Source organism: Diabrotica virgifera, chromosome 5 (genome assembly GCF_917563875.1).
Source record: "Diabrotica virgifera virgifera chromosome 5, PGI_DIABVI_V3a".
NCBI lineage: Eukaryota > Metazoa > Arthropoda > Insecta > Coleoptera > Chrysomelidae > Diabrotica > Diabrotica virgifera.
Window position 1 is genome coordinate 5,622,369 of NC_065447.1, and position 14,436 is coordinate 5,636,804.

General features: G+C 30.1%; 1 protein-coding gene across 2 annotated transcripts in view; it reads left to right on the plus strand.

The window, feature by feature from the left end:
• Positions 1-1,913: 1,913 nt before the first annotated feature.
• The window catches only part of LOC114342549 (homeobox protein extradenticle), a 41,588-nt gene continuing 29,065 nt past the window's right edge, over positions 1,914-14,436 (plus strand). The window contains exons 1-3 of one of the 2 annotated variants that reach the window (XM_028293459.2): positions 1,914-2,247; positions 9,484-9,735; positions 10,110-10,300. In XM_028293459.2, the coding sequence (XP_028149260.1) occupies positions 2,014-2,247; positions 9,484-9,735; positions 10,110-10,300 (677 nt within the window). In that variant the 5' untranslated portion in view covers positions 1,914-2,013. The remainder of the gene's footprint in view (positions 2,248-9,483; positions 9,736-10,109; positions 10,301-14,436) is intronic. The other variant, XM_028293397.2, reaches the window with a different exon arrangement.

Genomic DNA, 14,436 nt, shown 5'->3' on the forward strand with positions numbered 1-14,436 from the left:
AAAAAAATCTATCAGATAATACAGACTAAATTTTATTCATGGGTTTTAAAAGAATTTGATCAATCCGAGCGTTAAGTGATCCCTGCGCATAACAGACTTCTCAAAAAATGAATGATCCGAGCCATTTATCTGACTTTTCGGCTAGCCGTCCCTAACATCCGTAGCTTGACAATTTACACGTAAAACTCAACGACATAACAAGTCGATGAGCAAGCGAACATTACTTCTCTCCGTGGGCAAATCTGTTCGCTAAACTCAGACGCAACTTTCTAGATATTTTAGTCGGTAATTTTGCCAATTTTAGTAAAATTGGCAAAAAATAATGACTAAATAGTTAATAATCACTAAATAATTAGTAATTTTGCAAAATAGATGTTTGTACTAATCAACTAATAAATTAATTGATAACATGATTGATTTTAAGACTAATTGGCCCAACATACATACACACCTTGTCAGATAAAAAATAAAAACAGGAAGTAATGAGGAAGATCAGTTTTTAATGGTGAATTCTCCAATTCAATATTCTAGGAGATATTAGATCATTGAAATTATAGATTGAGATAATATTAGATTGTTGTTGTTATTCATCTTTTGTAAATTATGTAAGTCATTGAAATGACCTTGACAGAGTGTATGGATATTTTACTAAGTTGAATCCTTAATGTTTATAGTAGAAATATTAAATTATTTAAATGCTAAGATGTTAAAATGGGTATATTCAGTTTCTACTGTTGTAAGACATATGATAACAAACCAATAGGATAGTGTTCCGTGGAATTCAATTCTTAACAAAATAGTTTCAAACACTCTTGTTGTTAAGTGTTTTATTTCTAAAGTTCTCATTACTTGATGATATATTAAGTATGTTATGTAAATATCTGTAATACAACAATGTATATATAAATCCGGCCAATAGACACAAGTTTTCCTTATTTGTATTTTAAGGTATAAAATTAAATGTTAAATATAAATACACTAGTTTTATATAAATACACTAGTTTTTGACCGAAAAGGGTCGATAAGACAACGAGCAAGAGGAAGACCGATATTTATAAAAAAAGAATGTGTGAGTACTTTGTACGCACGTAAGAAGTTATACTTCTATTATATGATTTCAACGAAATAAATATACTTTCAACAGGTTATTTGTATTTAAAGATTAAACTAATTTTTACTTACTACTTTGCAAAATTTTTTATTAAAACAATACTAAAATAAAAAAAAGTTAGATAACACACAGATTCGAACCAGGAACCTCTCGATCTCCGGTCGAACGCGCTACCACCGAGCTAAACTCCCTTTGCTTTGACAGCTTACAAGATTTCTCATACATACTGACAAATCTAATAGACCAAGTGAGGTATAAAAATACTTTAAAATTGAAAGTAAATATACTTACTATTATTATAAAATATTTTATTCCCGATTCCCGAGGAAGACAAATCCAAAGACACAAATTATAATAAATAATACATTTACTAAAAACACTAATATATTCTTTTAATGACTTATTTGCGCTGATACATACATAATTTGAAAGATTAGCAACGAACTACATACTGTCTGTCTGCGCATCCGCCAGGCAAGTATAAAATTTCACCCTCGATCGCAAAGAAGTATAACTTCAAAAACACGTAAAAAGGAAAATAAAAATTAGAAAAGGAATGAAATTCTAGAGTAAAAGCCAGAAAAACCTGAAATAACTTTTATGCTAGGCACTTTTGAAATACGTAGTGTGATATTTAATCCAGTAATATAATATTTGATTTATTCGGCTTGAAAAGAAATGTTTTGGTATTGAACAAAAAAGTTCCGTAGAAATATCAGTACTCGCAAAGAAATTTTCTTAGACATGGCAACAGCGCGAGTCTGTACCCCAGTTGAAGTTCGCAAACTGGATACTACCTTTCCCAAAAACATCAGTCATTCTTTGTGCTTTGTTTACCTGTCCACCATTTTCTATTTCTGTTATGTACGTTTGGTGACCTGTGAGTAAAGACATTCGGAGTGATGGATGATCCTGGAAGAATGATTGGTCATCCCGGGGGCGGTTTGATGGCTCCACAACCGTATGGGATGACCCCGCAGAACGAGGCTCCCGCTGGAAACGAAAATGAGCCCCGTAAACAGGACATCGGCGAGATTCTACAGCAAATCATGAACATTACCGATCAAAGTTTAGACGAAGCCCAAGCAAGGAAACATACTTTGAATTGCCATCGGATGAAACCTGCGTTATTTTCGGTGTTTATACCTTTTATTTATTCTGTTGATTTTGTAGTGCTTTAGTAGTTTTTGACATTTAGCTTCCGCACCTACTGTGTTACATCAAAATGCTTTACATTTACGCTTAAAAATTAAAAAACTGTTTGACAGTTCACTTGATTTTGGCAGTGATAGTTTGTACATTTTTTGATGCACAGCCTCCTATGATACATCCTAATCTTGGTTTTTATACATTTTATCTTGTGACAGTCAATTTTTTTCTGGAGGACATCCATAGCCTACTGGTTCTGCATGAGATTCTGTCACTCAGTAAAATAGTCGAGTTTTCTTGAATATCACATTTTTGGAAGTCTACAGATGATGTCAAAATAATGTATCAATTTTATTTTCAAAATAATTTTATTCAAATGGTAAATCGATGGCTTAGCGTGAAAACCTCGTATCTCATTTTTTTTTCGAAAATGGCATTTTGGTGGTTTTAGTTTGAAAACCTTGTATCTCACGATTTACAACTGTTAGAAAAAATCCAAATACACTAGACTATTTTCTGCAGCCGAAAAGATAAACCACGTATATCAATTGCTCTCTTGATTTAGTGTGAATACCAAATATATTTATAACCAAGAATTTGGTACTTAATTTGGAGTGTTTGTTTGAGAGATTTGACTTGGAGAAATGTTTTTTGTGAACATCAAAAGGTAGTCCTGCATACAGAAACATTTTATGAACCTTAAATCAAAAGATTTGTATTGTATCAACCTAGTATTTGGAGGTGTGCAATAAGCTACGAAAAATGAAAACCTCATAAATAATAATAAACACAACCTCATTTGAAATGAAAAACACGTATATCAAGATATGAGGTTGTCATAGTTACTTGGGCAAAGGCTCTATATACTGCAAGGATATTTACGTGTTTTTCATAGTTAATATTTGTATTTCCAATTTAATAGCAACATTTTTTTTTTTTTTTTTTTATTCCATTTATTAAAATACGTAATAACAATATACAAAAAAAAATACATTAAAAAACCAAGAGCCGTAGCTATGCTGGTTTTGTGGTAACATAATAAACATAAATATAATGGTAACAGATTACATAACATAAAACTTTTTAGACTACTTTACACTGAAGGTTAAGTTTTCCTATATAGATTCATTAAAGAAATTGTATTAAAGTAAATGATTAAATTATTATTTATTATTAAATTGTTATAGAATTATATTCAATTAAAGCTATCTGTTGTAGTAGTTAGTAAGAAGTAACTCTTTTAATTCAGTTTTAAATCTTTCTAGCCTGCAGTCTTTGATCTTTGTGGGTAACTTATTATACAAAATCAGACCACTTGAGTATATACTTCTTTGTGCACCAGTAGTTCGCATTCTTACGGTTTGAAAACTACCTCCCTGTCTGGTATTATGGTCATGCACATCTTCTATACGTCTTAGAGTAATATTTGTAAGTGTTTGAGAAAGCTTAATTTGATGAATGAATATACAAACTTGTAAAATGTATAGCGACTCAATGTTTAGAATTCCTCTCTGATAGTACAGGTCGTCAGTTGGATGAAGTCTTGACAGTTGAAATATATATTTCACAGCCTTGTTCTGTAACACCATGAGAGGATGTAGCTGTTTTTGATTTGTATTACCCCAAACAATAGTTAGATATGACAAATGTGAATTTATTAAAGAGTGATAGATCATTTTACGCTGTGGGATACTTATAAATTTAGCAATTCTTCCAAGCATACCCACTGCTGGAGCTATTTTTTGACACGTGTTCAATATATGCTGTTCCCATGTTAGTCGATTATCTATGTGTAAGCCAAGGTATTTGGTAACATTTTTTTTAACGAATTTGAATTTTTCAAAATTTAACTGTAGCTCTCTGTGTTCTTCAATATTTGAAATTATTGTGTAACTACATTTATTCATATTGAGTGAGAGCTTGTGGTATCTGAGCCAGTCATCTATATCTGTCAGATCTTTTTCTACAACATATTCTAGCTTTTTGGGATCTTTGTCTGCATACAAGAGTCCCGTATCATCAGCATATAAAAATAGCGTTGATTTTAAAGGCAGATTGGAGATGGAGTTTATATAAATAAGGAACAATGTTGGTCCCAATATAGACCCTTGAGGAACTCCACATGTGATGTCTTCTGCTGTACTAAGTACATTATTACAGAGCACTTTTTGTATTCTGCCAGTCAAATAATCCCTGAGCCATACTAAGGATATACCAGTTATACCATATTGTTCAAGCACTGAGATAAGTAACTCATGGTTAACTGTATCAAAAGCTTTTTGTAAATCTAGTGATACAAATACACAGCTTAATCCTTTGTCTAAGTTACTATATATATCTGTAATCAAATCGGCAGCTGCTGACACTGTGCTGGAATTATGTCTGAAACCATATTGTCGATTAAACCAGGCACCAGTTGTATTCAAGAAGTTTACGATTTGAAGATTTACACATGATTCTAATATCTTTGACATAGCTGTTAAGAGAGATATTGGCCGATAACTTCCTGGCTGTTTTGAGTCTCCTCCCTTATAAAGTGGTATCACTATTGCCATTTTCATAGAGCTCGGGATTGTTCCAGTGACAAGAGAAAGGTTAACTAATTTAGTTATAATCGGTAGAAGCTCCTCTTCAAACTCCCTGATAATATCAACACCAAAGCCATCCCAGCCAGGAGATTTGCCTTTTTTTAGTTTTCTTACAACCTCTTGAACATTAATTTCTAAGACTTGTTGCCATTCAAATATATAATCTTTTGGTGATACATTTATTGGAGTGCTTGTTGAAGGTGTTATGTTTTTTGACAGAGATTTTCCTACTTGTGAAAAATATTTGTTTAATTGGTTTGATAGCTCCTCAGATTTATTATATATCGAGTTCTGATAGTGTAGTTCATGTATTGTTATTGTTTTTTTTGTATTTTCGGCATTATGAATAAGGTGATTGATAGTTGCCCATAATTTTTTACTATTGCCTTGTGCATCGGATAATTTATTCGTGAAATAGTCTTTTTTTGCTTTGCCTACTGCTTTCAGTAGTTCATTTTGCACAGACTTATAAACATCTTGTAAGAACTTACTATTAGGGAATTGTCTATGCCTTCTATAATGAAAATCTCTTTTTAAAACAAGGTTATGTAATGTGACATTAAACCATGGTGCACTTTTTTGTCGAAATCGATTTTTAATTGTTTTTGTATTAAGATTATTTAAATAAACACGTAATATTTCATCACATAAAGAATCAGGTTCATTCCAAATCTGATTTTGCAAGCTGTATATTTCATTTTTGAATTTCAGTTTGTTTAAAGTTGTTACTGTATAATACTTGTCAGTGGTTATAAATGATGTGTTTTTTACCTTTAATAGCTGCAGTTGATGATCACCAAAACCTTCATCTACTATATATAACGTTGCATCAAAGTTTAAAGTGTTTGTCATCACATAATCAATACATGTAGCCGAATGATTGGTGATTCTGGTAGGGTTAGTTTTATTTAATATACTAAAACCGTTGGACACAATTGTTTGACAAACTAATTTTTGTGGGATACTCTCTTGAATAAGGTCTATGTTAAAGTCACCTAGTATCCAAACTGGAATTTTTTTATTCACAAATATGTTTAGTGCTGTATCCAGTGCATCAAAAAGTTCATTGCAGTAGAAATCTTGAGGTCGATATACTCCACCCACTATAATACTTCTATCGATCTGTAAAAATAACATTAAACACTTTTTATTATATCTGTAGACTTCTGAGTACTCGTAACAGCTTTTAACATTTAACACTTTTAGCTCTAGGCCAATCATAGATTTATAATACTCTAGATTGCGCCTTACGATCTTAAAATGGGTGACGGTTGCGACAGAGATAAATGAGCCTATTTGGTCGGTAGTCTCTTTCTAATTCAAGGGGAGTATTGACGACGTCACTATCCTACTCGGTCGTCGAGTATTTTAGATGGTTTGACAGTTCGAGTAGATGGCGACGAGAACTGGTCGTTTGTCTTCGGACGTGGATAATCCTGGTTCGAATCCCATACCAATCTTTACTTTTTTATTTTTAATTTAATCAATATTGCGGTTATTAGATATTATTACATCTCTAAAATAAATCTATGCAAAGAAATATATAACAAATAAGAAAAACTGTGTAGGTACCTATAGATTTTAAAAAATATAAAATCCAATGTTATTTTTTTAATAAGTTAATGGTAGAATAGTATAAAGTAATTAAGAATATTCGTAAAAAATTACCAATAATTAATATCAACATAATGTACCATCGATTTATTAATTGAATCGGTCATTTCAAAAACAACACGAGTCACATATTCCTAATTTTAGAGAAGAGCAAAGAAAACTTAACTATATAGTCGAAAGATGGATGAAATGGATGACATCAAAATTCAGAGTAATATTGTAGTTTTGTTCCTAATGTTTTTACTGGACTGGTGTCGTTTTTGCACACAACGTTTATCTTAAAGGAGTCTATTCCTCTCAAAAAGTTAGTTTCTCAAAATTGTGGACTTTGCTGTTTTTGAAATGACCGATTCAATTATAAGTAATTAGACATTATTTTTATTTATGAAACTATTGTTACAATTTTTTAAAAAAGTAGAAGCAAAACAAATATTATTCACATCATTCGAATAAGGACGAATTTATATTAATAACGAATGACTTTTATTTTACTATGCAGTTCACAAATATGTATTCCAATATTAACTTACTATACATAGGTACATTTATTATCTGCTAGATTTACTTAGGTCCATTTTTCAGATGTAAAAATATCTAATAAACGCAATATTGAGTAAATAAAAATAAAAAAGGTAAAGTTGGTATGGGATTCGAACCACGATTATCCACGTCCGAAGACCAAAGACCATTTCTCGTCTCCACCCGCTCCAACTGTCAACAAATATTACTCGATAAAGTGGGATAGTCACGTCGTCGATATTCCCCTTAAATTAAAAAGAGACTACCGACCAAATAGGCTCATTTATCTCTGTCGCAACCGTCACCCATTTTAAGATCGGAGGACGCAATCTAGAGTATTATATATCTATGAGGCCAATATCAGATATTTGTCTCAATGTGCTCAAATTAAAAATACGTAACGGCAGTTTTTGTTTTTAGGTTATATTATGCAGAAAATCAGTTTTTTGCCTCTCCTGTAAAATTGTAATTTAATGAGATACCAGGTTTTCACACTAAGCCATCGAAATGCGAAGCTTGTAACATGTATTTATAAACATACTTGGAGGAGAGAAATCTCCATTTCATTCTATAAGATCTACTGTCTTTTTGCACTGTTTTGGTATTTTGGTGATGAATTCTGTTCTCTTTCATTTCTTGTTCTAGTTATTTGGCATATTTAAAGTGAGGTTTAACTGCCTTGTTCGTATTGTATGTGCCCTTAATTCTGAATCTAGTGGTACATTTGAGTCTCTACTACCTATGATTCTCCAAAATAGCTGTTTTAGACCAGTCTTTACACTAATAAGTTATAATTCTTTCACAGTTAATTATCTTGAAATCACCATAGCAAAGGACATCGCACACATCTTATGGAAAATATAATGTCACTTAAATTCAATAAAATTTATACCAATAGATTCGTTTTAAATTAACGATCAAATCTTATCATTGCGCCAACTCTCTATTTTCAAAAATAAGAGCAGAAATTGATATAAATAAATCTGAAATCAAATGGGTAGGTACATAAGTTAGAGAGAGAAAAAATATTTTAAAATACCCAGATTTTCGGTACTCCATAAATCAGCGGATTAGTTTCACTAATCCGCTTAGGCCCAGCAGGATTTAAGCTGTTGTGAATAGCACTCAGAGCAATAATGATTGTAAACTAACATTTTATGGACTCAAAAAATGTGATTTCGATAAACTTTAATTGCAATTTGCGCCGTAATTAATCATAATTAAGAGTTGGCGCAATGATAAGAATTGATCGTTATATTAAAACGAATCTAATCGTAAAACATTATTTTCTCAGTATGTAATTTTAAATATAACACCTTAATTAATAACTTGCTCTGAAAAATGAAAATATCTCGAAAACTAACAAATTTAGGCATAGGGAATATTATACAAAAATTAAAGTACAGTAATGATACTTTTCGATGGTGATATAAAATACAGGGTGTTCCATTTAAAATTTCTGAGAAAAGAAATGTACTTGCATTTTGACTCACCCTGTATTCGATATAAGTAAAATTAGCAATATCAACCATTTTTATAAATTTTGACAATCAACAAAAAAATGTAGCACCAATAAACCATTGCTGTTCTGATTATTTTTATTTATACAGGGAGCTGAACTTGTTACGTTTTTCATAAAAAATTGGTTATAACTTTGTAAAAGCCCTATATAACATTACAAACCTTTATATTTTTGTCATGGGAAAGTTAAGAGAATCTCGAATATAGAATAAAATATAGGGTGTCCCATTTAAAAAAGACATAAGTTTGGTTTGCCACTATGATATCGAACATCCTGTAACATTCTAACTAATTTCGTAATGTAAAGCTCAAAGTTGGCTACAATTTTTGTTATCAACTTTTATTGCTATCTATTACTATAGCGGATCTACTGAGCTTTATCACACTCATCAATCACCCTGTATATTGAATTTAAATTATTTTAGGACAAAGCATTTTTTTGTCATTACTTTTTAAACCACAAAATGCCTGGCAATTATAGTTCATATTTCTAATAATGTTTAAAAAGTAATGACAAAATAATTTTTCGTCTTACAATAATTTTAAAATCGATATGTTTACCTGTACAAATGTGCTGCGCAGTAATGAACGCAACCTGTATCAGCAGCCAGATGGCTGGTATGGTGTTCAAGTAAGCCTAGGGAATAATATATTAAAGAACCAGTTGTCTTAAAATAATTTTTTTGCGACGGCTCTTGGCCCAAAAGGATTTTTTGATAAATTAACTTTAGGAATAAATTTTGAGCAGTTTAGACAACATTAAATGGCCTGTCTGATCTCCAAACCTCATGCTACTAGTTTTTTTATGGTTAGAGAAAGTAATTTTTATTTAATCTTGATTACCTAGGCTTCTACATCTTTTACAGCAGTATTACTGCTGTTTTTTTATTATACAGACCATGAATTATACTTAAAATTTGACATTTTATATCTTTTTGACTCCCTACTTTCAGTTTTTTTAATGTTTATTGTTTTTATTAGGTACTGTGTGAAATAAAAGAAAAGACAGTGTTGTCACTAAGAAATACCCAAGAAGAAGAACCTCCAGATCCACAGCTGATGCGACTAGACAACATGTTGATTGCAGAAGGAGTTGCGGGTCCTGAAAAGGGAGGAGGTGCCGGAGCTGCAGCTTCTGGATCAGCTGCTGCTCAAGCTGGACAACCCGACAATGCTATTGAACACTCAGATTATAGAGCTAAGTTGGCACAAATTAGACAAATTTACCATCAAGTATGTATATTATTTTTTAAGAAGTGTGTATTTAAGTTAATTTAACAACAAAGATGGTTTACAAATTACAAAATGATAATTGACACTATGGGATTCAAAGTGGCATAACCCACAATTTTACCAAAATGCTTTTATTACATTAAGGTTATCCGTTATTTAAGTATTTTCAGACACAGAGTGACTCAAAGAACCAATGCTTTGGGCCCTGTATTGGGTCCCTTCAGGTTAATTATTGATATCAAAAATATGATGTCAGTGGTTGAATATCATTTTGTAATTTTGAAAACATTTTGAAGATAAATGAACTTATTTACACATTTCCTTATACTGTGGTTATTTTTCACACTGATATTAACCTTTAAATTTGTTTGCAGGAATTGGAGAAATACGAACAGGCTTGTAATGAATTTACAACTCACGTAATGAACCTACTTAGAGAACAGAGTCGCACTAGACCAATTACTCCTAAAGAAATAGAACGGATGGTTCAGATCATTCACAAAAAATTCAGTTCTATTCAAATGCAGCTGAAGCAATCCACATGTGAAGCTGTCATGATACTTAGGTAAGTTTATTAATAATAATAATACTAATCTGCAGAATTGAGTTTGTTAACCTATGTCGATTTTCTGTCTGACGCCTTGAAAGAGGGCAGAGGAGTTGATTTAATTTATACTGACTTTTCCAAGGCCTTTGACAGAGTTAACCATGAACTCCTGATTCGCAAGCTTAGCTCATATGCCATATGGCATAAGTGGATACTTGTTGCAGTGGTTACAGAGTTATTTAACTTAAAGAATTCAACAGGTTCGAGTGAACCACTTCTACTCACAAACTTTTTCGATTAAGTAAGGGTTCCCACTTGGGTCCATTACTCTTTAATCTATGTAATAATGATATTACCAACTGTTTTCACAATTATGACGCCTTACTATTTGCTGATGATTTAAAGTGCTTTAAAATTATAAAAAGATCATTATGATGTTGCCATAATGCAATTAGAACTGACTAACCTCTCTGTATGATGTTCACTTATGAACCTTAATTACATGAACATATTATTGGGGGTGATTTCAATGCTCATCACACTGCATGGGGATGCTCCATGGGGAACAACCAATACTCAGGGTAACAAGTTACCAGATGCCATAGACAATACAGAATTGGTGTTATTAAATGACGGCAGTCATATATTAGTGCCCACATTAAATAGTAACTCCTCAGCAATAACTCTGCTGTTCAGGTTTGGCACGTCTTTTTGAATGGCATATTATTGACGATCCACATGGTTCTAACCATATTCCGATTTTAATTAAATTTAATTGTGAAATGATCAGTAATGAAATTGCGGTGTATAGTAGATGGATACCAAAAACGCCAATTAGAATAAATTAGTGATGTAACAAATGTCATTTTTTGAACATTCGCGAATGCGAATGCGAATATTTAGTTTTTTTAAATTTTGTTTGTATTTTTGTAATGTTTTCTAAAGTTCTAATGAGAAGTTAATTGATATTTAGTTTAAATCAACCTAAATCTTAAGCTTTATTACATAATAACAAATAATAAAATAACGTGAAGGCTGATAATGTGATTATATGAGGTTAAGTTACCTTTTCTTAATAAAAAAAGATAAGATAAGAATAGATTTTGATTTTATGAAGCTAATAATATCCTCAAATTATTTTTTTTTCTGATGTTCATATTCGCAAAACATTAACACAAATCTCGCGAATACGAATGCGAATATGCAAAAAATATGCGAATATTCGCGAATGCGAATACGAATATTCGTTACATCACTAGAATAAATTGAAGAGTTTATTTGAAAACAACACTTGTCCAAAAATAAAAATTTTTTGAAATCAAGAAAAACTGCCTAGCTTCAATTGATTTTAAATCTTACTTTTATCGAGGTATTCATTGGAAGGAATCTGCATATAAAAATAATTAAAATAAAAATGTATACCATTTTTATTCAGTTGCAATGCAAAGGCAAAACTGTCTTATTTTTCACTTAGTACAGAGAGCACAAACCAGTACTCTAAATCGACGATTTTCGACTCTAATTGACTCTAACTGACGTTATGGAGTAGGTGTCTAGTGACATCTGTTAAATGAAAGTTAAAGTTTTCAACCTAATAAAAATATTTAAAATATTTAAAAATATTCAAAACATTTTTAAAATATATTTAATCGAAAACTTATTGGACCAATTTCCTGGTAATACCTCCATGGCTTCTAAAAATTGCAAGCCAGATGGATGCTGAAGTGAAGAAGACAAGGGAAAATTCTAAAACTTGGAATTCACGACGCCATCTGTTCAGCTGGTAAATTCCAACGGAAAGCCTAATGGACCTATGTTACTCAAAGCAGTAATACTAATATAAAATAAAATTGTATACAGAGAGCGCAAACCAGCACTCTAAATCGACGATTTTCGACTCTAATTGGAGTCATTATCAGAGAGGTATAGGTTTGCTGTTCTCTGCCCCAAGTGATGCTTATGATTACTCAAAGGAGTAATAATAATAATAATAATAATAATATTTATTTCGAAAATTGTACATACATATACAGGGTGCGCCAAACCTCTGGTCTTCTTTGATTACGGCTAAACTATGAGATATACAAAAAAATGTTTATAACAAAACTAATGTGTATCAAAGAGGTCTATAATTTAAAATTATTTTAAATTATACAGGGTGAGTCAGAACGACGGTATGAACCAAAGTTGTATTTTTTTAAATGGAACACCCTGTATATTAAATCATTTTTGAATATATTATCTAAAAATATGAAAAATTTGTATAAGGTCTTATAGGTCTAAAGTTAATAATTTTCGAAATATTTACATTTTTATTGAGAAAAATGGTAATATTTATAGGGTTGTGGATTATGTTTCCAAGGAAATAAAAATTTGGGTGATAGGTCAAAGTTTTTAAAATATAGTGTTATTTTTAAATAATTTAATATTTTTTACTTTTAGCCATAAAATATACAGTGTGATCACTATTTGCAAATACAAAATTTTCTCATTTTTTTTAAATGGGACACCCTGTATATTACTTTTGCGTTTTGTAGTGAATATTACAACCTTTCTTTTGGTATAAGGTTGTATGTACCTAGCATGTTTCGTTTTGTAGATATTTAAAAAAAACTATAGATTTTATGTGTTTGCGGATTTTTTATTTAAAAATTTTTTTGCAAAAAAAATAATTATAATCTGGTTTTAGAAACATACACTAAAATATAAAATATGAAGATAAAAACGTAATTAAAGATTAAAATAAATCGTATGCTAGTACAATTCAATTGAATTTAATAACTTTAAATTATTTTACAAAAAATATTTTACCATATTAATGAATGCATAAATTAGTTACTAAATTAAATAAACAACCAAATTTTAAATCAACCGTAGTAATTTTTCTACTATAGCAACTTTCCTGTACCAAATTAAATTGTTAGTTAAATTGTATTTAGTTAAACTTTTAATTTACCTTTTAAATTTACTTACATACATCTTGAGAATATAAAAATTATTATAAAGTATGCTTTGAAACAAATGAATGTTAAATGTATCATCCAAATTATTTACTAATATAAATAGTATTTACTGGTGTCACAAAAACTGGGAATACTTTTGTAGTTGAAGTTTTTGTAACAATTTTTTTTATTTTAAATTTTAATTTTTTAACCGAAACATTTTTGGATATGACATTTGTTTTGGGCGAAACCATTAGAAATTATTACCAGATTTTGTGACACGAGTAGGTACATAGATACTATTTACTTCTTAATATACTTCCATAACGTTCATTTGTTTCAAAGCATACTTTATAGGTTCTCAAGATGTAGGTAAATTAAAAAGTTATTAACTGATCTTACTCGTAAATACAATATAACTAACAATTAATTTGGTATAGGAAAGTTGCTGCGGTAGAAGAATTACTACGATTGATTTAAAATTTGGTTGTTTATTTAATTTAGTAACTAATTTATGTATTCATTAATATGGTAAAATATTTTTTGTAAAATAATTTAAAGTTATTAAATTCAGTTGAATTGTACTAGCATACGATTTATTTTAATCTTTAATTACGTTTTTATTTTCATATTTTATATTTTAGTGTATGTTTCTAAAACCAGATTATAATTATTTTTTTTGCAAAAAAAATTTTAAATAAAAAATCCGCAAAAACGTAAAATCTATAGTTTTTTTAAAAATATCTACAAAACGAAACATGCTAGGTACATACAACCTTATACCAAAAGAAAGATTGTAATATTTACTACCAAACGCAAAACTAATATACAGGGTGTCCCATTTAAAAAAAATGAGAAAATTTTGTATTTGCAAATAGTGATCACACTGTATATTTTATGGCTAAAAGTAAAAAATATTAAATTATTTAAAAATAACACTATATTTTAAAAACTTTGACCTATCACCTAAATTTTTATTTCCTTGGAAACATAATCCACAACCCTATAAATATTACCATTTTTCTCAATAAAAATGTAAATATTTCGAAAATTATTAACTTTAGGCCTATAAGACCTTATACAAATTTTTCATATTTTTAAATAATATATTCAAAAATGATTTAATATACAGGGTATTCCATTTAAAAAAATATAACTTTGGTTCATACCGTCATTCTGACTCACCCTGTATAATTGAAAATAATTTTAAAT